The sequence below is a fragment of the Alligator sinensis genome, unplaced genomic scaffold (genome assembly GCF_000455745.1).
Source record: "Alligator sinensis unplaced genomic scaffold, ASM45574v1 scaffold1283_1, whole genome shotgun sequence".
Classification (NCBI taxonomy): domain Eukaryota; kingdom Metazoa; phylum Chordata; order Crocodylia; family Alligatoridae; genus Alligator; species Alligator sinensis.
Window position 1 is genome coordinate 11,192 of NW_005842091.1, and position 23,807 is coordinate 34,998.

General features: G+C 45.5%; 1 protein-coding gene across 1 annotated transcript; it reads left to right on the forward strand.

The window, feature by feature from the left end:
* The first annotated feature begins 6 nt into the window (after nucleotides 1–6).
* Nucleotides 7–18,610, forward strand: ZNF598 (zinc finger protein 598). The gene is made up of 13 exons (XM_006024001.3): nucleotides 7–157; nucleotides 4,604–4,716; nucleotides 6,341–6,470; nucleotides 8,531–8,742; nucleotides 10,419–10,636; nucleotides 11,173–11,290; nucleotides 11,726–11,767; nucleotides 12,346–12,524; nucleotides 13,426–13,507; nucleotides 14,173–14,942; nucleotides 15,945–16,074; nucleotides 17,341–17,485; nucleotides 17,634–18,610. The coding sequence occupies exons 1-13, from the start codon at nucleotides 101–103 to the stop codon at nucleotides 17,979–17,981; spliced, it is 2,544 nt and encodes an 847-aa protein (XP_006024063.1). The 5' UTR covers nucleotides 7–100; the 3' UTR covers nucleotides 17,982–18,610.
* The last annotated feature ends 5,197 nt before the right edge of the window (nucleotides 18,611–23,807 follow it).

Sequence of the window (23,807 nt, forward strand, 5' to 3'; positions counted from 1 at the left end):
CCCGGCGGCGGACGGGCCGTGCGTGCTGTGCTGCGGCGAGCTGGAGGTGGTGGCGCTGGGCCGCTGCGACCACCCCATCTGCTACCGCTGCTCCGTGCGGATGCGGGCGCTGTGCGGGGTGCGCTACTGCGCCGTATGCCGCGACGAGCTGGCCCAGGTGAGGCCCGGCCCGGCCCGGGGAGCCCGAAACGTCCTTTTTTCACCTGGAAAATGGTTTTTTTTATGTGTGTGAAGATGTCGCTGATAACCGTGTCCGAGACCGGGGCGGGGGGTGAAGGGGATCACCTGTGTGCTCTTTTCCTTCCTTTGATTTTAATTTCCTTTAAGTCAAGCCGCCTCGTTTTCTGGCATTAAGAGGAAGGGTGCGTTTCGGGCTGTTGGATTCTTGCTACACTTTTAAATTTGGGGGATACCCAAATCTTCATAGAAGGAGTCGGGTCGGACGGGACCTTGTAGCTCTTCAGGGCCGACCCCCTGCCTGGGCAGGAGGGAAACTGGGCTCAAGTGACCCCGGCCAGGTCGGCATCGAGCCGCTTCTTAAAGCCCCCCAGGGTCGGAGCCAGCACCACTTCCCTTGGGAGTCGGTTCCAGACCCTAGCCGCCCTGACAGTGAAGTAGTTTCTACGGATGTCTAATCTGAACCTCCTCTCCAACAACTTGTGGCCGTTATTCCTTGTTATCCCGGGGGCGCTAGGGGAAACAGCGTCTCCCCCAAACCCTTCTGGTCCCCCCTAGTGAGTTTATAGATGGTCACCAGGTCCTCCCTCAGTCTTCTCTTGTGGAGGCTGAACAGGTTCAGGTCCCGCAGCCTCTCATTGTAGAGCCTGCCCTGCTGCCGCCGGATCATGCGGGTGGCCTCCTCTGGCCCCTCTCCATGCTGGCCACATCCCTCCTGAAGTGCGGCGCCCAGAACTGGACGCAGTACTCCAGCTGCGGCCTGACCAGTGTCGCGTAGAGGGGGAGGATCAGCTCCTTGGCCCTGCTCGAGATGCACCTGCGGATGCACGATAGGGTCCGGTTGGCCCTGCCGACCGTGATCTTGTCATCCCTGCTTTCGCCTGCCTGCTTGGTTCCATCCTGGTTGCCTCGGGGTCTGTGTTTTTTTTGCTGTCTGCTTTCTCTTTCCAGCCACTCATTCTCCGTCCTTTTCTTTTTGGCAGTTCAGGCTTCTGCTTGGACCCCTGCTGTTCTCTCTCTTTCTCTCTGCACCTCATATTGGATTAGTGTACTTTCCCTCTGGCGCAGGGTGAACAGCGAAACAGGAATATTAAATATATAAGCTTGAGGGAAGGAAAGGCACAGGGAACTAAGTAACCTTTCAGCTTTTGTTGGGTGGTTTGAATGAAGTCAGTGACTCGTGTAGATGAGCTTGAAGAGTTCACAATAATAAATGTCCACATCGCTAAAAAAACATTCCATACTTGCCATGTTGGCTGTCTTAGCAGAGATGCCAGAAATGGAGACTTAATAGGCATCTTTATCCTGAGCAATAGGTTTTCTAGGTCAGAAGTACGGCACATTGATGAGGGCAATAGAGACAATTTGCACTGGTGCTTCCTGCTAATACTTAGTTTTCAGAACTTCTGATCTTTCAAGAATGTTAAATTTGCATGAAAAAAATGGCAGTCTTTATTGTAATGTTTGCAGAGAGAGACAAGCCTGTTAAGGAATACAAATCGGCAGCAGAATTGAATGCCTGAAATGGTATCCTAAAAATGAGTTAGGGATGCAAGGAAATGAAATGCAGCTAGTCCTTTTTTCTTGGCAAAGGAAGAGCTCCTCCTAAGTAACTGAAAAACCGCCAATGCAAACAGTTTACTCTGATCATTTAGGCAACATGAAGGTTTTGGCCACATACATAAGAGACTGAGATTTTGTGGAGGCCAGGAATCTGTTGTTTGTTTTTTGCCACTACTGCATAAACTTGTTGAGGATAATGGAGAAGGCCTCTTGCCAATTTATTTAAATTCCTGTTGGGGGGTTTTGCTAGAATGCCGATGGAGAATTTTTTTTGTTTAATGCATATCTCTGCAGCTGCTCTGCCTTGGGCTCGAAGGACTCCAGTTCAGTTGTTGACCTTGCTCTGATGTCCCTTTCTGATTCATGCTGAAGGACGACCAAGCTGGGGGCTGAGGAAAAGCAACTTGGGAATTATGTAATGAATCAAAGGCATTTGGATTTCTCCGCATGTTGGGATAAGAGCCAAAAGCCTTACTGGCATGAAGTGGGAGAGTGGGTTAAGACAGAGTAGTTGTCTACCTTCAGTTAGTTGTAGTCTCACAGAACGTGAAGTTAAAGTAACAGGAGATGTAAGAAGCCGTATTTAATCTTTTTGAAACAGTTTTATTTCAGAACATAACACTTTAAATACATGTGGCCGTGGAAGGAAGAGTATCCTCCTACAAAGAAGCCTAGAGAGAGAAGGTGGTAACACTTTTGGGGTGGCAGGTGCTTCAGAAAGCAGATAAAAGACTGGTCTTGCTCCACAGAAGCTCCTCCACGTTGGAATAGTTCTCCCAGTCCGTTTCAAGGCTGCGGTGAGAAGGAAGGTCTTTGAGCAGCGTGTCTGCATCCTACTTCTGGAATGCAGCAGCCGTGCAGTTTGGATGTCCGAACGCTTCATAGCAGCGCTCCTAATGCCCTCACACCCCGTCGTTCCCCTTTCCTCGGTGTTTCTGAACCTTCTGAGTGCCATGTCAGCAGGCTGGCTCATTGACAGGCTGCTTGGCTAGGGTTCCTGTCTGTGTACTGTCTCAGGCCAAAGACAGTCTAGCGTGCCACAGAGCTGAAGCATCGTGCGCTGTGGTTGAAGGAGAACTGATTTGGCGTGTAAAAGGCTTGTTTGTAACTCGGGCATTCTCAGAGAGAGAGCCCTATCATTGTGGACTTCTGAGCATCCAGTTTCCTGCTGCTGTTTTAGTGCCTGTTGTCTAAGGGAGGAGCAAACTGATGTTTTTGTTCTTCGATCTGCTGGGCTTAGTCATAGGAACAGCTCAGCCTCAGCATTCTTTGGCTTTGTAGTAATGGCTATATTTCATGGGCTCAGCCTTGGTTCCTTAGGCTTCTTTCTCGCATTAAATCAGCCCTTTATTGTAACTGCCTGGAACATCATCTCTGGCTATAGTTTTTCTCTCTCTTTCAGCCCTGCTGTAATGCTGTTCTGTCCAAAAAACATCACCCAGTACATGTGGGCTGTGCCAAAAAAATAAGGCTTTGAATGAGCAGGAGACAGGTACAGGCATTCTAGCTGGGTTGTGTCTGTTAGCCTGTGTAGTGTTTGCGTGTGATCAGGAGGGGCAACGAGGAAAATAGGGCGTTACTGAATCTCAGCTCTCGACATGCTGGATAGCGCAGGTGGAAGCGGCTAAAGTGATGGCCGGGGATTATCAACCTTATCTTAATGGGTAAAGGTAGGCTTAAAGATAAATGGCAGTGAGGTGTATAGTGGAACAGGAAAACAAGATGTATTTGTTTTGGTCACGTGCACCTCCAGGTGTTTGTCTTGGAAATGATTTATTTTTGGTTGAATGAGCTTTAGAAGAAGCCAACAGCCATGCATTGCCCTGTAAAATATGCACTATGTATGCTTTGATTGGAGACGAGGCCGTAGGTGAATGTGTGTGGGCGTGTTATATCATTCTTCAAACTGCTGTAGTCAGTGGTTTTGATTCTCCTGTAACACGTGCTGCCTGCCAGCAGTGAATCACTTACCTGTAAAAGTTCACTTCAGGCTGAATTTAAAAGCTTATTTTTTAAGTTGTATTTAAATAGGGTCAGATACTGTTGAATGGATGAAAAAATACCTTTGACTTTTGATGAACTTATTGTACACCTTTTACATTTAAAAAAAATAAGTTTGAGAGATCACTTCATCCATGCAGTGTTCTGCTCTCGTTTTGGTTGATTTAAAAGGATCATGCTATCAAGACTTCAGATCATTACAAAACACACACAGGTTCTCTTACTCCTTCAGGAGAATTCTGCCAGCAGGATTCATTACTTCTGAATTAGCAGGAGTGTGTTACAGGCACAGATAATACTTAATAACTGCTATTAAGGAGTTGTTGCAAGGTATTTCTTGAATGACAGACAGACATGGCTAACTACCTCTCTCACTTTCAGAATGTCAGCTGAGAAACACTTAGATGTTATCTGTGTTAATGTTTTTGAACTGGCGATGCAGGTGATTCTGGCTTTTGAATGAATGATAATGCTGATTTGTGTTTCTGAGGTTCCTGGTTGCTTAGGAGGGAAGAGGCATCATTACCGGTGTGCTTGTTTCTCTGTAAACAGTACCTGCACTCAGGGTGCATTTTAATTTACTAATCCATTGAAAATCTCTTTGCGTGTCTTCATGATTGACTCTTGCTAACTTGTATTTCCTTGATGAGATTCTAGGTAATGTCACTGATGTCTTGTATGCAAACTCTGTGTGTTGCCTCCTATTAATACGCAGGGTAGGAGCATCACTTCGGTTTAAGAATTCACTATATGCTTATCAGTATTCACAGTGATTTTTAGCTTGTACTGCTGATATATATGAGCATAGCTTCAAATAAAGTTGGTGTGCTTTCTCTAATCCTTTCTGTTGTGTTGTCTGTAGGTGGTCTTTGGAAAGAAGCTTTCATCTTTCTCGACAATAGTACTCAACCAGCTGCAGCATGAGAAGAAATATGACATTTATTTTGCTGATGGAAAAGTGTATGCGCTTTATAGGTAAATCATAGTGCTCCTGCCATAACCAAGCATCTCTCCAGCAGCATCTTCTTGTCCCCTTTGAGTGCAGTAGGAAACATGCAACTTCATTTTGTCCATCTGAAATGGCTGATGTGCTGTGTGCTTGGTACCGTGCAGAAATAAGGGAAATGGGAGCAGCGCGGGGAAGATCAGGCTGGTGTGTCTGGGAGTCTACAAGGCTGCATAAGGACTGAGGTCTGGAAACATGCATCCTTAGTCTAAAATCATCAGTCTTCAGATGCTTTGTGCAGAAACTCTGCTCTCTCATTAAAAGTTGCTTTTCCATCTTCCCATGAGCACAGCTACTGATGTTGGGTTTTCTGAGTCACAGTGGGGGAAAATATTTTATTATTTTTAATCACACTGCACTTAGTCCCTAAAGATCAGCCAATAATTGGGTTGCATTGTGCTAGGCACTATGCAAATGCAGAGTAACAGCTATTTACAGTCTAAAAACAAGAGAGAGACAGGGTGGAGAAAGTGTGTATAACACTGAGCAATGGAATGGCAGTGAATGTCATGCTTCGCGGTACTGTTGGGCTGCATTTAATTAGAAGTAGATCGGGTGAATGGAAAGAAAAGTTAAGGGAGTCAAGATGAGATGGGGCATCCAGTACTTTATTTGGAGGCTAGCACTACATATTCTGCTTTGTTTGGCCCAAGGACAGAACTATGGTGATGCATCTATTGCCTCGTGGTTCGTATCTGCTGCAGTTTGTTGGCCTATGGACCTAGAAGGGAAAATACATAGCACATTGGATTAAAGTTTTGCATTTATGCTGGGATGGTGCTCTCCAGAACAAAAGGAGTTTTGTATGAATGAGTTTCCACTACCTAAAGATGAGGAAAAACCAAGTTACTGATGCTTAGCCACTAGCAGGATAAGTAGGAAGCACATTCTGATTGATTACCAACCGTGACTGCCCAGAGCAAGTATTTAGTGATGTGTCTGCAGAAGTTGTGTTTTTGAAAGCTCAAACCCAAATGATTTGTCACTAGGGTTTTTAATTCCATGAGTAGAGTAGAATTGTCTCTCCATTAGGCACGACTCATTAAGGTCTCTCTAAGTGGACAGGCCAGTGATCCTTCTGTTCCTGTTGGGGGACGTGGGATTTTACTTGCTTCCTTTTCTAGTACAGGAACTCTTCCCCTCCACCTCACCTCCATTGTGTTTTAAATTCCCCAAAGGCAGTGCTGGACAATAAAATATAGATGCAATATTGTATTAATTCATGCCTAACAAAGTTATTTGACTTTGCAGGGAACTTGCTGCACAGTCATTTACTGCCCATTCCTAGGTTGTATGCTGATATTATTGTATTGGAAGTGATATCTGTACAATTCTGCTTCTAAAACTCATGCTTCCATGCAATTTAGTTCTTGTTTCCTCTTGAGGTAGCCCAGGATAATTTTGGAATTAACATAATTATAGTCTCCTTATATTAAAAGTTGCTGTGGCACCTATAACTGTGTGGCATTGTGTTATGCAATAGACTAATAAAATGTTTTGCTCGTTAATGTAACACCATCTAACATGTAAGGTTTTAGGCAAAAGATTTTAAATAACCTGGATAAATTGTCCTTTGATTTATTTGTCCCTTAGGAAACTACTACAGCACGAATGCCCTCTCTGTCCACATGTGCAGCCATTCAATACCATTGTGGAGCTGGAGCAGCACATGAGAAAACAACATGAACTCTTCTGTTGTAAATTGTGTGTCAAACACCTGAAGGTGAGCCCTAAAAATGTATTTAAGACTCAGAAAAAAGAGGCTTAATTATGTGGGAACCTTTCTTGGAAAGAAGGATACTTGATGGTGGATACCACACAGAATGGTATGGGGACTAGGTACAATTTATTTCAATCCACCTGTTGTTTCTGAGTGAGTTTCAGCCTCTTCTATCCATCAGTTTTCAGAAACTAGTTAATAAAAGCTACCCATCTGGGCTCTGTTTTAAGTATGAAAATATTTATAGCTCATCCAGCCTAAGATAACTTTATGAAGATAGCTCTGGTATGAATAAATACCATGTGTTGAGCTTCCTGCTGGCAGTCGCAGCAGAAAATCCAGCCGTAGAGAGTGGCCATTTATAGAACTTTCCTCACTATTTTTGCTGTGATTAAAAAAAACAAAACAAAACTAATTCCACGCAGTGTTCGGGCAAATTCAGATTAACAAGGTGCATCACAGAACCTCAGATTTCTCTTTGAGAGATCCGAACAAACTCAGAAATGTTTAACACTTGAAGGTAGGTCATGGGGATAGGGTGGGAACACTTTAAAAAAAAAAAAAAAAAAAGTGTGTTAATTCATTATTTTGTAGGACTGCCCCGGCCAGATCTCTTCTCCTGGTTTGCATTATTGGTGGTGGTGATATGGGGGATGAAACCTGTGCTTGCCTGAAGCTTGGACATGTTGTCTTTAACTTACTCGTATATAGTGTGACTAGTGACTGCGTTAAAGTCTGTCATGCAGCTTGCCAAAACTAGTATTGCACTCCATTGGAAAGCTGGATATTTTGAGCAGGTCACAGTGGGCCTTAAAACTGCTGATCTCACTAGCTTTGTTTACTGCCTGGATTCCCTTTTAACAATCCATTACAACAGCCGTTGAAAAGGCAGTGCTTTATACCAGCTTAAATTCCAGCTTTCAAAAAATAGAAAGAATCACTCCATCTCTAGTGGTTTGAGAATTGGCTAAAATTGCCAGCTACCACTTGATTCCTCTAACTTCTGATGCTCATCAGTACTGGTTAGCGTGGAGTGAAGGAAGTCTTCAGAAAATGAAAAGACATTGAGCACTGTATGCGCAGGTTGGTGGCTTGTTTCTTGCTTTCACTGAAACTGAATAAGAAAGATCAAACTGGACAAGAGCACGTGGGTAGGTAGCTGCCGTTGGGAAGAATTAGTCTGTAGTCATCTGTCCAGAACAACAATAATGACAACAGCAGTTGCACAGCATTTTACATTTTCAAGAAGCTATGCATCTTTATTTTGGGAGAACTAATTTACAGTAGCTGGTGCCATTAGGGTAGTTTCATTGCGCAGTGGAACTAAGATCTGGTTGTCTAATCTGTTGACATTAGTGAAGTCAAAGCAACCTCTGCCCCTCACAACTTTTAACACTGTTTGTCTAGACAATGTGCATTTTGAGTAGCCGTTACCCTTTTTGTGGAATATATGGCTTTGTAACCATGAAGTTCAAGTGCTTATTGCACCAGTGCCTGTTGTATCTTCTTGGCATCTTTAGTGTTGCAAGAACCCTTCCTGCAGAAATAAATTGCATATCAATAGTGACAGGGTACTGGCTAGTGCAGCAATTGTGCACTGAGCCATATGTCTTCTACGTAGGTGTGGCCTCCTATAGTGACATGGGGGATGCTGCTGAATGCGTAGGAGACTGGCTCATTTCATTTTGTTTTTCTCAATCTCGGGTATGCAGAATATTAAATCTAAATGCAACCCTCTTATGATGATGATGATAAGATTTTTTTTTTTCACAGTTTATAGCCCATACTTTGCTACGTCATGCTACCATATGGAACAGAAGTAAAAGGATGATCCTGCTTTTATTGCTCAGAGTGAACAAAGTATAAATTAGATTAAATTTGCATAGGGGACTTGATTTCTAACTGATTCAGTGAATCATTCAGGTGTAGACTATATATATGGTTGCTTTGTGTTCTACTGGCTCGAGTGGGAGTAATTTTGTCCACTGACATGATAGAACCTGATTTATTCCAGCAGTAAGTTTTGCCTATGACTGCTGACCTGAGGTAATTTTTTCTTGAAGATCTTTACGTATGAACGTAAGTGGTACTCTCGCAAGGACCTGGCTCGACATCGAATCCACGGGGACCCAGATGACACATCTCATCGTGGGCACCCCCTGTGTAAATTTTGTGATGAGCGTTACTTGGACAACGACGAATTATTGAAACACCTGAGACGAGATCACTATTTCTGCCATTTTTGTGACTCAGATGGTGCTCAGGAATATTACAGGTTTGTGGGACTGGCTGAGTTGGGTTTCTCTGTATTTGGCTTCAAATGGAAGGCTTGTTGCATCTACCATCAGTTTGTGAGACAGGAATATCTAAATGGATGTTGGGCAACTGTGTGAGCACCTTGGCTGTAATCTTTACTTTTGAATTTATAGTGAGAATGGGACCTTTGAACTCACAGGTCCACCTTTGTTCTCCTGGGCTGAGCTATTAAAGGCTTGCTTTACTGGAAAGGACATGTATAGCTGCTATGACATTGCCCTGCAGACTGATCTGCTAACTTCTAAAAATTATCTGAAACCCTATCTGTGTGTCTTAGGTGCCAGTAATAAGCCCAGCCCCATCCGCACCATGGGGGTTTGGACTAATATTCTGTGCTAAGCAGCTGTCCCTTTGGATACTGCAGAGTCCCGTGTGGCCAATAGGAAATTCTGAATTGCTACATTTTTGTTCAAGTAAAGGGATGTTTTTAAGTACCAGGAAAAGAAATAGAATAGCAACTACTGAAAAAACATAAGCAGTGCCACACTGGGTCAGACCAGTGGTCCATCTAGGCCAGTATTCTGTCTCCAGCAGTGGCAAAAGTGTATGCTGTAGAGAAGGGAAGCATTGAACCAGTTATCTAGAGCGATCTGTACCCTATTCAGCACCCTCCCTGGTATCCACCATTTTATTGGGTTAGAGATGCCAGAGGAAACATCTCCAACCTTTCTGTTCAGTGGCCATTGAGAGAGAGTTCCATAGTTGTTAGGGGCTGGAAGGGACCTTACAGGTCATTGGGTCCAGCCCTCCTGCACATGGGCAGGAAAGACTGCTGGGATCAAAGGATCTAGCATCCTTGAGTTTATCTAGTCCCTTTTTGAACCTGACTGTGCTGTATGCATGTAATACAAACTGTCTGCCTGTATTAAAATCCATATGTTTAATAACTCCCCTTTGCTTTCAGGTTTTAAGTGAATTAGTATTTAATTGTTGGGAGAAGCATAAAGTTTTGGCAGCTGGGTCCAGGCTATTTGGGAAGTGGACCTGTGAGATTTAGGAAGGCGTAATGGGTGATTTAGGACTGTGGCATGAACATGCTAGATGGATGTTACTGCTGATCACTTCACTATACATTATTTCAGCTGTGGACTTCTGAGCTGCCATCATTATAAATGGTTGAGTATGAATGTGTTGGGACGAGCAGGGCAGTTCAGTCATCTTGGAACTATTGCTTTGCGGTCTCTACAGACTCAGATCCTCCTGCGTCAGCTTACAGCTGAGTCGTATTCTTAGTTTTCTCCGCGTTTGGGCTGTCAAAAAGCATTAACAGCAATTAAATTCTGGAATGCAGTTCTGAGGCCAGGAGGAAAGGCTGTGGCAGATTTCTGCAGCTGTGTAATAAGTTAGCCCTGATGGCCTAAGGTACGTTTTAGGAGAAGAAGATGTGAATACAATTGACTGTAAGGAAAAGATTTTTTTTATGCAGGGCAAAACATGATGTTAACCGAGGCACCATACAGTGAATTTAGCTTAACTTCTCAGTGCCATAACGTAAGTCATGTTATGAGTGTGGATAGGCGGAGAATTGAATACAATTTAAATTGCTATTTTGATGTTAAAAATTGTTATCACTTCAGCTTACAAATAAATCGTTGGTGCGCCCTAGAGCTAACAAGTTGTTCTTTCTTCTTCCAGTGATTACGAATACCTCCGTGAACACTTCCGTGAAAAACATTTCCTTTGCGAGGAGGGACGGTGCAGTACAGAACAGTTCACTCATGCTTTCCGTACAGAAATAGATTACAAAGCTCACAAAACAGCCTGCCACAGCAAAAACAGAGCTGAGGCCAGGCAGAACCGGCAGATAGATCTTCAGTTTAACTACGCTCCCAGACACCAGCGGAGAAATGAAAGTAAGTTGGACTGGAGAAAAGGTGACATGCAGAAATATGCTAATTCTCCAAAAACTTCTAGAAACATGGCCCATTCATGGTCTGAAACATGGTATTTGCCATTTCAAAAACTGGTGGATATTTTCATGGCTGACTCTTTGATCCACTGTACAATTATGTGGTATGTAGAAGTCTGGGTTTAAAGCAGCAGCAAGCATGGAGCTTATGTTCAGAGCAGTATGTACTGTATTAAGAGTGTGGTGACTAATGCACAAGCAGAAGAAGGTTTGTGTGTGTGGAAATCTCTGCATATCAAATTATCCCAAACATGCGTCACAGATCTGCAGCACAGCGCATTTGTATGCTACCAAATGTGCTTGAGTTCAGTAATTACTGTATAGATGATCTAATCTATGGCGTGCAGTTGATTGAAAGTCAGGAAAGGTCTTTAAGTGCTGGTACATTCTAGCTTCTTTCAATCATGTAGGGAAGGAGGGTGTTACCCTGAGCCTGGATTAAAAAATAACTTTGAGAATGCTGCCATGCCTCCTGTTCAGGTGTTGTAACTGGAGAGGACTACGAAGGAGTGGAAAGGTATAACAGACAAGGAAGACCAGTTAGAACATCAGTCCGAGGAGGACAGCAAAACAGAAGAGGCAGCTGGAGGTATAAGCGGTAAGTAATACCATTTGTAGAACTGCTGGCTGCACATGCAGTGTTTTCTTCTCTTGGTGGGAGGGCAGGCATGGAGGAAGTGCAAGGCAAGGCAGTTGCAATGTGCCACCTCCTTAATTAAGGATCTTGCTAGCTTTCATTATACTGTCTGGGCATCGCACAACACTGAATGCAAACTAAATAATTGTTTCTGAATTTCTGCGCTCTGAGCCTGTCAGAGACTACATTAGTCTTAACATTTCCTGAGCTCTGCAGTGTGTGGGCTAGTATAATTTAGAAATGTCTAGTTTTCAGATGATTGTTTTCATGCCTAACTACTGTATTAGAATTTTTTTGCAGTAACTCAAGAGGGCTTTATAGGCTTAGCAGGCTTTTTTGGTCTAGAATATCATTCAATTCCTGTTCTAAGGACCATGCTTTTCATTGAACTAACAGATCTCTGGGTGGCCAGACTGAGTGCTTTGGAAAAAGGAGAGGGTTAAGTATTGAAATGAAACTTTTTCATTTATATGTCTCTTCATCCACACAAGATTTAAGTGCTTTATGCATATTGCGCATCTCTATTCCTTCTTTTCTTGCTGGGCAGTCAACGGTGCGTTCATTTTTGGTATTTTCACTGGGGAAAATCCATCTCCAAACACTATGTATGTTGGTGTGTCGCATGTGGCTCTTGCATGTGTTGAAAGTTCATGACAAACCATTTTACAATGAGTTACTTGGACCCACCAATGAGATTTTCATACCCTGAAAATGAATGGAAGAGATTGTTGTTCCCATGCATCCCTGATTATTGTCATTCCTAGCCCACCTCGGTTACTTAGATGTTAGCACTGGGTGTAGATCTTAAAAGAACCAGTGGACGAATGTTGCCTGTTCTACCACAAACTGAACTGGGACGTGATATAAGGTGAAGTCAGAGAGTTCCAGTTTGAGCCATCTCCAGGAGGTGGCAACATAACAAAAGGTTGTTTGCAAAATGTGAAGGGACGTGAGTTGGAGACAAAGACACTTAACAGTCCTTCTGTTTGATAAGACAATCTGTCCTGTCTCTCTAGGGAGGAGGAAGACCGAGACATTGCAGCAGCAGTCAGGGCATCCATAGCAGCAAAGCGACAAGAGGAAAAGAAGCGGGTAGAGGAGAAAGAAGACAGCAGTCGAGGGAAAAAGGAGGAATTGAGAGATGCAGAAACTTCCAATGCGAAGCGAGTGCCAAAGCCTTCATCTGAAGCTACGGGTTAGTTGTGTGTGTGTTCGTGCTGTGAGCTGCAGGGGCTGACAGCAGATGTGGGCCCAGTCTTGCTAGGGTGTAAATACTCTACAGTAGGCATTGAAGGAAGCTTTTGGATATTAAGGATCCTGTCTGGAGACATTTTCACCAGTGTTGTCCTCCCTTGGAAAGTATAGGAATGCGCTAGGTTTCCTAAAATGGTTTTGGCTAGACATACAGAGTCACAGCTAACATAATGAGGCTGCACAGCACGTCACACATATAATTAAATGAAAGTGCCTGCAGTCTCCCGCTGTGGTGTGCAGACCACTGCTGCAACAGAGTCCTCCTCGGCTCGGCTACGGATTTAAACATAACATACAAACGTTGCTGTGTTGCTTTCATCCTCTGCCCTGAGTATAAAGGTTTCCTGTGAGGTGAATTTAAATCTTCTTCATATTATAAAAATGAGCAGAAGGGATGGGATGAAAAGAAAGGCCTTGAGAAAAGGGTGTTGCTGCACCTGGTGGAATATTACTTGTTCCTACTGTCGGTGTTCCAGGGATGCCAAATCATAAAACACTGAATAACCTCCATGGGATTAGTATCTCTATTTGATTATTTTTGAAGTCTGGAATAAAGTGCCATTGATGTTTTTCCTAACTATAGTTAACTTGTTACACCCAGGGCCAGGCGAGCTAACAGTGCATACAGTTAGCTGCATGTGGATGAGGGGGGTGGGAGGCAGCTGTGCATTTCTTAATTGCCTGCTTGTTTCGTTGGATCGGAACACCCTGGTTAACAGCATCACCAGCTACTAGAACCGGAACCTGCTAATGCAGTCGTGACATGACAAGAGTTTCAGGACTGAAACGAATGGATTTGGGTTAAAAGCCTTTCTTTCGTCTTTTTTTTTTTTTCATTTAAGTTCCAAAAGAAGCAGCTGCTAATGGTCCTTTAAGCCAAGATAACTTTCCAGCAATTGGCTCGGCAGTGGGATCCCTTCAAGGGTAAGCTTGAGTAAAAATTATAGCAACATGAAGGCCATTTCATTAGCTCACTTGGGTCCCAGACTTTCCAGGTAGCTGTTTCACAGATGATTTGAACTGCAAATTATTTAAGAAAATTGCCCTTTTCTCCCACAAACTCTGGCTGTACGAGCCCCACGTGGCCTCAGCGTTACTGCTTGATACGATGTCACTTCCCGTACTGGCTAGATTCAAGTACCCCCTCCTAATCCCTCATTCCAGCCTCTTGGACCGTGCCTTCCCCTGCTGTTGTCCTGTGGTTCAGCTCAAGCAGATAGTTACCTTGTACTGTGAGAGCACAAATGTGCATCTTCCCATGAAGTCAGCTGTGCTTCCTCAGGTAGCCACTGGAGCACTGTAAAGCCATGTCTGCAGTACTGATGTGGAGTGTGAGGGTTTGAAGGCAGGTTGGGCCAGAGATCATGAAATGGTACTTTTAATCTAGCCTGACATCTTCGAGGAAAGATTTTATTCAGTCAGACCTTGGTGATAAGCACATGTTAAGACTGTCTGGAAGATTAACGCACATCTTTTTAAAGTGAGAGTTGAAAGAAATTGCAGTTGGATACTTGGGTTCTTTGAGCCTGGTGCATTTGTGCTGTCCCTGCAGTAGCTTTGTGACTTACCATATTTTGTGTCTTCGGTAGTTGCAGCGCTGCTCAGCCGGTGTCTGTTAAGCTGAAGGAAGAAGACTTCCCGAGCCTGTCCTCTTCAGCAGCACCCACGGTCTCGACTGGGCTGTCTCTGACATACACAGTTACTGCAAAGAAAACAGCCTTCCAGGAGGAGGACTTCCCAGCGCTAGTGTCTAAAGTCAAACCTACCAATAAAACCGTATCGAACATCACGTCTGCATGGAACAATGGTTCTAATAAAAATGTGGTTAAAGCCATCGGTTCTAGCAGCTCCAGTTCAAACCAGCTAGCCAAAAAAGCAGCTCCCCCCAACAGCAGTAAAGGAGGCAAGAAGAGCAATAAATCTCCTCAGTCGGATGATGAAGATGCCGGCAATGGCTTGACAACCCAGAAGATCCGAAACGCACCAACAATGGTTGATGTGTCCTCCTTGCTGGCAGCTTCTACCTCACAGACTTTTACGAAAGTGGGCAAGAAAAAGAAGGTGGGGGTGGAGAAGCAAAGGCCACCCTCCCCGCCCGCGTCGGAGGAAAACTCCCCACCTGGATCTTTGGAGAAGGTGGTAGAAGCCAAACAGATGCCAAATGCCCTTGCAAATGTTCAGGCCCCAGACCGATCTGCGGCAGTCATGAATGGTCACTCAGAGAAATCGGTAGCAGTTTGTAATACACCCAAAGAGCCCCCTGGCCTTAAAAAGCCTGCAGCAACTAACCAGTGCCCTTTACCTCAGGAAGACTTCCCAGCTCTCGGGAGCTCAGGACCAGCTAGGATGCCACCGCCAGGTAATCATGGCAAAAACCGGTTGTGGGGGCCGCTTAGAGAAACCTGCAGGAGATTCAGGGCAGTTCCTAGTAGCTACCAAAGCCCCTCTTGGAATGGGAGCAATTTCCAGGACTCGGGGTGAGGGTGTACAGTAGAAACATGCAGAGTGCGAACCACAGTGATCAGCTTGAAGCTCTCCCCTCCTGGTGCTGCTGCCCCATTCAGATCCCATTGAAATGAAGGTGCCTCTCTGAGAGCAGGGCTACTGCTCTCAGTTTGGGGCTGAGTTACAGATGAGCAGCCAGGCCCTAAATATTCCTGCTTCTCTGGGTCTGATGCGGTGTACCAGTATGCTTCATTATTCCACTAGCTAGTTTGGGAACCCTGTTTGCAGGGACAGTTACCTGTGACCCACCACTTGGACAACATAAACAGCAAAGAGGTTGTTGCCGCCGGTTTGCTCTAGACTCACAGGCACGCGATGGCCTTGCGTTCAGGGGAGGTTGCTCTGTCAAGTGCGGTGCAGCTTGTGGATCCAGTGCTGCAGTTGCCTCTCATGAAAGCAGCGACCCGGGGCAGTTGGTAGCGTAGCCTTTCTGTTCCTTGCTGCTGTTTGGATAACAGCAGGTGGCAGCTTGTGGGGCCCTTCCCACTGTGCCGTGCAGCGAGAGTGCAGAACTGACCTTTCAGGGGCTGCCGTGGACTCTTATTGTAACACTGGTTTTCACCGGGGCAGCCTGAGGGATGTCACCACTTCCTGTACCCAGCAGCAAACGGGTCTGTTTGATACCACTTTCATTTCATACTTGAAAGCCAGTCGGTGTGCATCCTTCTTCCTCCAGCTAGCATTGGTGACCTGCAGAGCAAGAGATTCAGGTGTACCTTTGTCTTCAGGTCCGGCAGGGTCTGTTCGGCTGTCTGAGCCTCATGCTCAGTGACACGCAGTCACTGTTAATCTCAGACGCTTTGTGTTGCTGTGGATATAAGATCTAACCTGCGTGGTCTGTGCTATTTTAATCCAGGCTTTAACTCCGTGGTGCTATTAAAGAGTCCGCCTCCAGGGCTGTCGGTGTCTGTTAGTAAACCACCTCCGGGGTTTCCTGTTATTCCATCCACCAACGTCTCTGAACCTGTCACTACATCTCTGAAAGAGTAAGTAAGGGTACTTGGATCGTGGGCATCAGCTTGCATGCAGTGGGTATGCAGGTTCTGCACTGTAGGGCCTCTTTGCATTTCTTGCTTTATTTGAGGGGATTTTTCTGAACAGGTAAGATTTCAAAGGCAGATTCTGCGAGATAAGGGCCAGATCCAGATTTCTGCAGATTTTCCCTTAGCATCTGCTGGCCCAGTCCAGGAGAGATGGGGAAGGCTGAAGTACCCCGAGTCTTCATTGGAGGGTAAATGTACGCGACATCCATTCCAGGCAGAACCAACTCAGGCTTTCTTATATTCATCCCTAAATTTGCTCCTCAATCTCTCTAGCATGATGTTTTTACAGCTTTGCCAGTGATTCCATGTCTCCTACGAGAGGAGAGAGTCCTCCTCTGGGTTGGAACAGCACTTGGAAACTCACAGGAGGGAGGCGATCCCTGTACCATTAGGGCTTAAACACCTCCTTGCGTTCGAAAAACATGTTGGCAGTTGTGGGCTCTCCAGCTGGTGCTGCTATGCTGTGCCAGTGCGCCCCAGGCAGGAGTTGGGTTGGAGCAGTCCAGAGCCCTCTTTCCATCCTGCTTCAGTTCCTGGCTTGTCAGACTCGGCACTGCTGAAGAAAGGACCTGAGTCTTGCATTTTACCTCCATACTTGCAGCAACAAGGTGCTGCTGTCTTATTAGGAGGTCGCCTAGATCACAGAGAAACACCGCGTGAGCCTACAGATGGACACTTGTTCGTGGTGGGAACTTATAAAGGAACATCGCCCTTCACATACTGTGGTTGGCTGCTTTGGTCGTGCCTGTACGGGGCGGGGAGGGCAAATGCTTTAAACTTGATCTAGCTAACGTGAGACGTCTGTATTGGGATTTTGCATCGAGGCAGCTATCTCCTGTGTGTGGTCCTGCTGTGAAAAAGCAACCTTTTCTGATTGTGGCAACAGTCTTTGTGGCACATGTGTGTTAGGAGCCACCCCTCAGGAAGAAATAATTGCAGATCAGGCCAGTTCAAGTGAAGAATAGCTGCATTTTGCAGGTGCGGTGTTCTCTCTGCCCAGGAAGAATGGGCACAGACCCCCTGACCCTTGGGGACAGTGTTCTGGCATGTCAGAGTTGGATCTGCAGTGCTCACAGGAGTCCCTGGGTGGAGAGGGGAGCCACCCCTGGGAAGAGGAGGGCCAGGAAAGCTGGGACCAGCGTTGATGTTTTGCAGTGCCTTGTCGAGCACCGGAGCACTAAGATTAATGCAATTTCTTTCCAAACGCAGGCCAACCCCCTCGCAAGGAACTTACTTGATACCTGAACATTTTCAGCAAAGAAACATCCAGCTGATCCAGTCTATAAAGGAATTCCTTCAGAGCGACGAGTCCAGATTTAACAAATTCAAGACTCACTCTGGGCAATTCAGGCAGGTAAGTTGGAGAGGGATCTTTGGAGCACAACTTCCCGCAGCTGGGCACTTAGCGTGGAGGCAGCACCCCATGCAGAGGGTGGGCAGCACCGTCTGCCGGTAGCATCTTTCTCTCTTTGCTAATCGTGGCGATTCTCTTTGAACCAAAGGGTCTGATGTCCGCAGCGCAGTATTACAAGAGCTGCCGAGACCTGCTCGGGGACAACTTCAGGAGAATCTTTAACGAGTTGCTGGTGCTGTTGCCGGACACGGCTAAGCAACAGGAACTGCTTTCTGCTCACAACGACTTCAAAGTCCAGGAGAAACAAGGTTCCAACAAACCCAGGAAGAACAAAAAGAACGCCTGGGAAACCGACCCCGGCGCCGACCTGGACTGCTGCATCTGCCCCACGTGTAAGCAGGTGCTGACGCACCAGGACCTCGCCACCCACAAAGCTCTGCACCTCGAGGACGAGGAGTTCCCGTCCTTACAGGCAATCAGCAGAATCATCAGCTAGCTCTCCCCAAGACCAATAAAACCGTCTCGATTGTATATGTGCACTTTCTGGAGCAGGGGTTGACACGTAGTGCAGCTGACTGCCAGTGCCAGTGGAGTAGTCGTAGGTTACCATTAGAAGGCTCGGTGCGGTGCTGTCGAGGGACCGCCGGGCTGCAGCACGACCTAAAGAACATCCGAGAGGTTAGCTTCCCAGAAACGCCCGACTGGGAAGAGGCTGAAACAGCAGGCTCCTCAGGCAGGTTGGTCACCTTTCACCTTGCAAGATGCTGCAGCTGAGGAAACCGTTTGATTTGGATGTTAGCAGAGCAAGCCCAATACAGAAATGAGTCTGTTCTTTTAAAGGGGGGAGGGGGGAGATGTCTGCTTTCTGGTGGTAGAAACCAGTGCAAAGGGCTGCAAAAGATTTTTGTTTTTTCTTTTTTCTTTTTAATATTCTGGTCTGCGGTTACAGGCTGGTGCTGTGACCACAAAGATTGAGGGAGCTAGGTGCAAAGTAGAGGAGGGCAATAGGAGCTGCTCACTGGTGTGTCAGACCATTACAAATGTCCGTCGTAATCATCCGGCTGTTTATCTAGCAAAGAAGTGCTCCTGTCTGAACACCGAGATAATTATACTACTTGAATCGGACTGATCTCTGTGTGATTAATTGAACGTGAGATTTGAAGTTGCCTCCGACCTTTTATGTAACCGTTTTCGTTTATAGAAACTGACTTTTGTAGGGCTGCATGTAGACTAATAGTGTTCAAGGCTTTATTCTCCGTAAAGCACAGCTCATTCACCCTCCTTTTATTTAACGACTGCCCTGTTTCTAATTTCTTGGATGTGTTAATGGTATTAGCTCAAAGCAAATGGTATATTGGAACATTAAATGCTGCTGCTCACTGACCATGTTGTTATTCTGCAGTGCCTTTAAGTGCATTTATCTGTTTACAGTGGTCTGCACTAAAGAGGATTAGTTGTTGAGAGCTGTATGGAGTGTTTACTTTCTATACCTCCTTTGGCGACAATGATCTGAAGTAGCTGTGCTTCTGCCCTTGGCATCTATAAATTCCAGCTCTAGAAGACACGAGGTCTGTTAATCATTTGCAACACCTCCTCCTTCGGTAGCTTCAAGTTGATGGAGAAGGGAGTATGTCCCCTGTGGTGCACTTTCCCAGCTGCAGCTTCCTAATGCCTCATCCGTACCACTCACGGCAGACCACCACTAATTGTCCTTGAGTAGGAATTAGGAAGCCATTTCTGTAGTTTCTGGTGACAAAACACCACTCTTCCATAAGCATCGTGAATCTGTGCTCGTGCTATTCCCGAGGCCTTCATCCCCGCTGCAGAAATCTGTTTTCCTTGCCTTCCCCTCTCTGATTGATTTTGTTTGACGCCAAACTGCAAAGATTTTGGGGTTTATTTCTTACCGAGTACTTAGGCCATTTTTGAATACCTGATCTTGTATCCTTAGTCATGGGGGGTAGGCTCTATCCTCTGAAATGAGGGCAGAATGTGATTTGATTTCCCCCCCCCCAAGGTTGTATCCTGCTGCATGATTGTGTCTAATAAGCATGAGTACGTTGCACATGGTAGGGTTGTTGGTTGTAGCCACGTTGGTCTAAGGACACAGGCAGGCACAGTTCTTTGGGTAGGTGTGGTGATCTTTTTTATTGGACCAATGAAATAGTTGGGGAAAAGTTCTTTTGCAAGCTTTTGGGCACAAACTCCCTTCTTTAAGCATTGGGAGAGCCTGAAGAAGGGTGTTTGTGTCCAAAAGTTTGCAAAAGAACTTTTCCCCAACTATTTAGCTGGTCTAATAAAAGATGCCGCATCTACCCAAAGAACCGTGCCTGCCTATTGCACATGGTAGTGCTTTTCAAATATCCGTTCCTGTCTTTTGAGTCTGCTGCCCTTGAAATAGAGCTGAGCTTTCTACACCAGCGCCACTACCACAACTAAAGTACTCTTACTAGGAAAGCACTTACCTGCTAATAACCTGTTCTGAGGCTTGCTGCCTGTAGTACCATAGTAAGCACTTGATCTACAATGTAAAGAGTTTTCTCTCCCCTTGACTCTCTGGCTTGTAAAGCTCCGAGGGGATGCAATGCATATGCTTTTGAAGGAGCATCCTTCCTACCCCTTCCCTTTACTTTCAGTTAGTTTCTTCCATGAGTTACTTGCTCCCCCTGGTGAATTGAGAACTTGAAGTGCTGCTGTAATTTCCTTGCAGTGACCACTTTATCCAGCCTGATGATGCCATTTCATTGTTCCTTGTGCACACCTCATTAAAGTATTACTGATTTTTGTTTTTTCCAGGCCACTTCTGTTCATTTTGAAATCTTTATTGAAAATAAGTTGCAGTCGGTACACGGACACGGAAAATACAGAGTCACAGGTTGTTCTCTGAAAAGATATATACAAAAATTGTAAACATTTGCACTTGGCTCCATACACAATCCACTCTGTTGTACAATGCACACAGGGTTACTGGCAACTGCAACTCTTTGAAGCGGTCTGCTTGTCAAGAGAGGTATCTGCAAAAAAAAACTAGATCTGCAAACCACATTTGGTATCAGTTTGATATTTAAAAACTATTCAAGAATTTGAGGTTTAAATTCATATTGCAACAAAACACAGGCAGCTAAATTTGGGTTTCAAGTCAATGCATTCGAAGGCCACGTTTGAGCCTCAGGTGTGAAGGTTTCGGACAAAAGTAGCTCCAAAAAACGCTGTCTAGTAAAGTACCATGAATGAACGTATGATGGAAATGAGCTAGCAGGCTTCTCTATATACACACGCTATAGAAAAAAGACCAAGAAGCACGGGGTCCTGTAAGGTTCTTTCTACAGAAAAAGAACTGATTCCAAGGGAACGACGACTTGGTGATGAATGGTTTGGCTGGTGCGGAGGTGATGACTACAGTTTAATAAAGTTCATCTCACACCTGCAGCAAACTGCAAGCCTGAACTTTTTGTGGGTGGAGAGGTGGACGTGATCGCGCTTAACACTTGCTATTCTAAAGTGGCCTAATCTATAGCGCTGCAGGGAAGAAGGGCGCGTGCCACCCCATGCCTGGGAGACTGGGCTTACCTGAAAGCATCTGTGCAAAAACAAAAAAGCAAAAGCCAGCTCCTGGTTGGATGCGGCACTAATACCAGAGAGGCTGTTCTGACCAAAGCGTGCATGAGGCTTAAAGGCATTTTGTTACAGAAGGAGGGGAAAAAAAAAAGGGAACTTTTTTTCTTTCTTTACTAACCTACAGTCTACCCTGACATGTTCCTTACTGGGCAGAATTGAAAAGGTTGGACAAGACGGTTTCCAATACGTGGCTTCTAAGACGCATGGTACCCAACAGGCTTTGTAACATGAAGCACAAGCAAAAGCACACTGTTTGCTAGTTAACCTCAGTGTGCAAGTATCTGTGTAAAGCTCAGTTCTGTAAGCTGGCTTGTCCAGAAAGGTGTCTGTGATTCTTTTATATATATATATATATTTTTTTTTTTTTTTGTATAGATACTGTATTCCTTGCATCCAAAGTTAGTGCTAACATGAGGCAGAAGCTTTCAGCAGACTAGTCTGAGAGCGCCATCCTCCTGCCCTCTGTCTGCTGAATTATCTCCTGGGCCTTTGGAGATCTCACGGGAGCAGCCTACACTATATATTAAACAGCTTGTAAGAACAGCAGGTGGGTAGCAGCTGGCATGGCACAAATTCACAACTAAATCCTGGCATGCTTAGACTTGGTCCAGATAGTTACAAGAAAAGCAGTACTCCCTATTATACAGGGGTGAACTCGCCATGAATACATGAGGGGAAGTGCTGGCGGGAGGTGAGGAGCATGGAGGAAGTCCTACTTGAACCCCAAATAATAAACTACAGGTATACACCGATGGACCTAGTAATTCTCTAACCATAGCCCATAAGAACATCTTTAATTACAGTCCATATCTGTGTACATCAGTCTACCTGACAAATCACCGGTAGGTAAGAAGTGCTACAACAACAGTTAATAAACAGCACTGTTACTATTGACACTTAGAACGGCAAGAGGGGACACCTTGGGACTTGGCAAAGTGCTTGGGAATAGGATTTAATACAGTTGGCAGGCACGTATCATCACTGGCTAGTGTGAGGTCCGATGTCTTATGCTACCTTCCAGCGTACTGGTTAATTCAGAAGGTGTTTTACAGCTAAAAACCCAGTGAAACAGTGGAGCATCCAACAGCGCTCCGGCGAACGAGCTGGGAAACGTCTTTAAGACTTGTAAATGCTGTTTCCAAGGCAGGTGCGTCTCGCACCTTTCAGTGAGATTCTTAATTATGCTTTTCCCTCTCCCAACTGCCTGAAACGGCCTCCTGCAGCCTCTTGTCATTCATTGCTGTTGCCTAGAAAATGTTAGCCACCTGCTGTGGCTGTCCATGCTCCCGCACTGCTCCCCCAGTGCCAAAGGCAGGCCAGCATGGAAAGCGTGGGCTCGCTTGCTGTTAAAGGAAACACTCACCCTTAGGGCCTGCTTCCCAGCACGCAGGAAGGGAGCAGAGTAGGGTTTCCTTCGGGTGAGTGCTCCTATATCCTAACCCGACAGCCTCTAAAGCTGCGTCTGGCTTGCACACCCCCGATCCTAAACAAGTGGCATTCAGCTGCGCTTCCCATGCCCCAAAAGGGAAAAGCATCCATTTTCTGAAGGGCTCCTCTAAAAAAAATCAAATTGAAATATAGTGATGGTTACCTTAAAGCCGCTAAAAAAAGAACGTGTGGCCCTGAAGACAGCAACCCTGCCTGGACCGTGGCGTTGGTGCCACCGGGTATTAAGCTACGATCTCGTTGCTTTTGCTGCGTTCTCAGAGCAGTGTTTCACGTTCGCTGCCCTCGAGACCGCTCACGCTTGGGGTGTAAGTGTGTGCGCGTGTGTTTGCTCCTGTTACAATGAGACTGAGGAAATCCAGTCCGTGGTCCACGTGGGTGCGGGGAGGGGAAGAGAAATGCAAGGTAGGCCTCAGGTGCTTACATTCATATTTGTAATACTTAGCACATGTACACCACTGATCAGGACAGGTCTAGCAATCAGACAGAACTCAGTTCTTTACAGTTACAAGGAAAATCTGGAACAGTTATATAGTTAGAAAAAATACAGTGTACTGAACAAACATTATCTCACACGTACAATCAATTTAAACATGTAAATTGATTATAATTTTGCTAAAATATTAACACAAGTATCTTTTGTGCTGCTAAAATATCAGTGTTCCCTCTAAGGAAAATATTGCTACAGTTCTACTGTACCCTGTATTAAAATCCTTTGACTTTTTTTTTTTTTTCTTTTTTCGGCAAGACTGACTCGGTAGAAAATCGCAACGGTCATGTAATGGGTTTCGGCGTGTGTTGTACTGGGAGTCAGATGCCCCTGGTCTACTTAATGGGAGGGATCTCTCCAATGCTTTCCCCTTGAACTACGCTGCACCAGGTCGCTGGGAGACGCCTAGCTCGAAGCACTGCAGTATCCCCGGGCTCGCGCTCTTGACTCCTGGGTTTGGGACAGGAACACCTTGGCAGTGGGACTGAGTTCTTGAAGAGTTGCCACGACCTCCTCGGGCGCGGGGGACTCCCGCGTGGGTGCAACGTTATCTCCAGGCAGAGACGAGAACAACTAAACCTAAACCCGGAGACCTTTTTCAGGCTGGCAGACATTACGTGAAACATTGCTTTTTTTGCTATTCTCGACACTGGCAGGTAAATCTGAGCCTTTCAGGTGCGGTAAATGCCGCGCTCGCTGTGTGGGCGTATTTTAATCCGTTCCGAATGGGACGAATTCAAAGTAGCTCCGTTTTTGTTGTTGATGGGG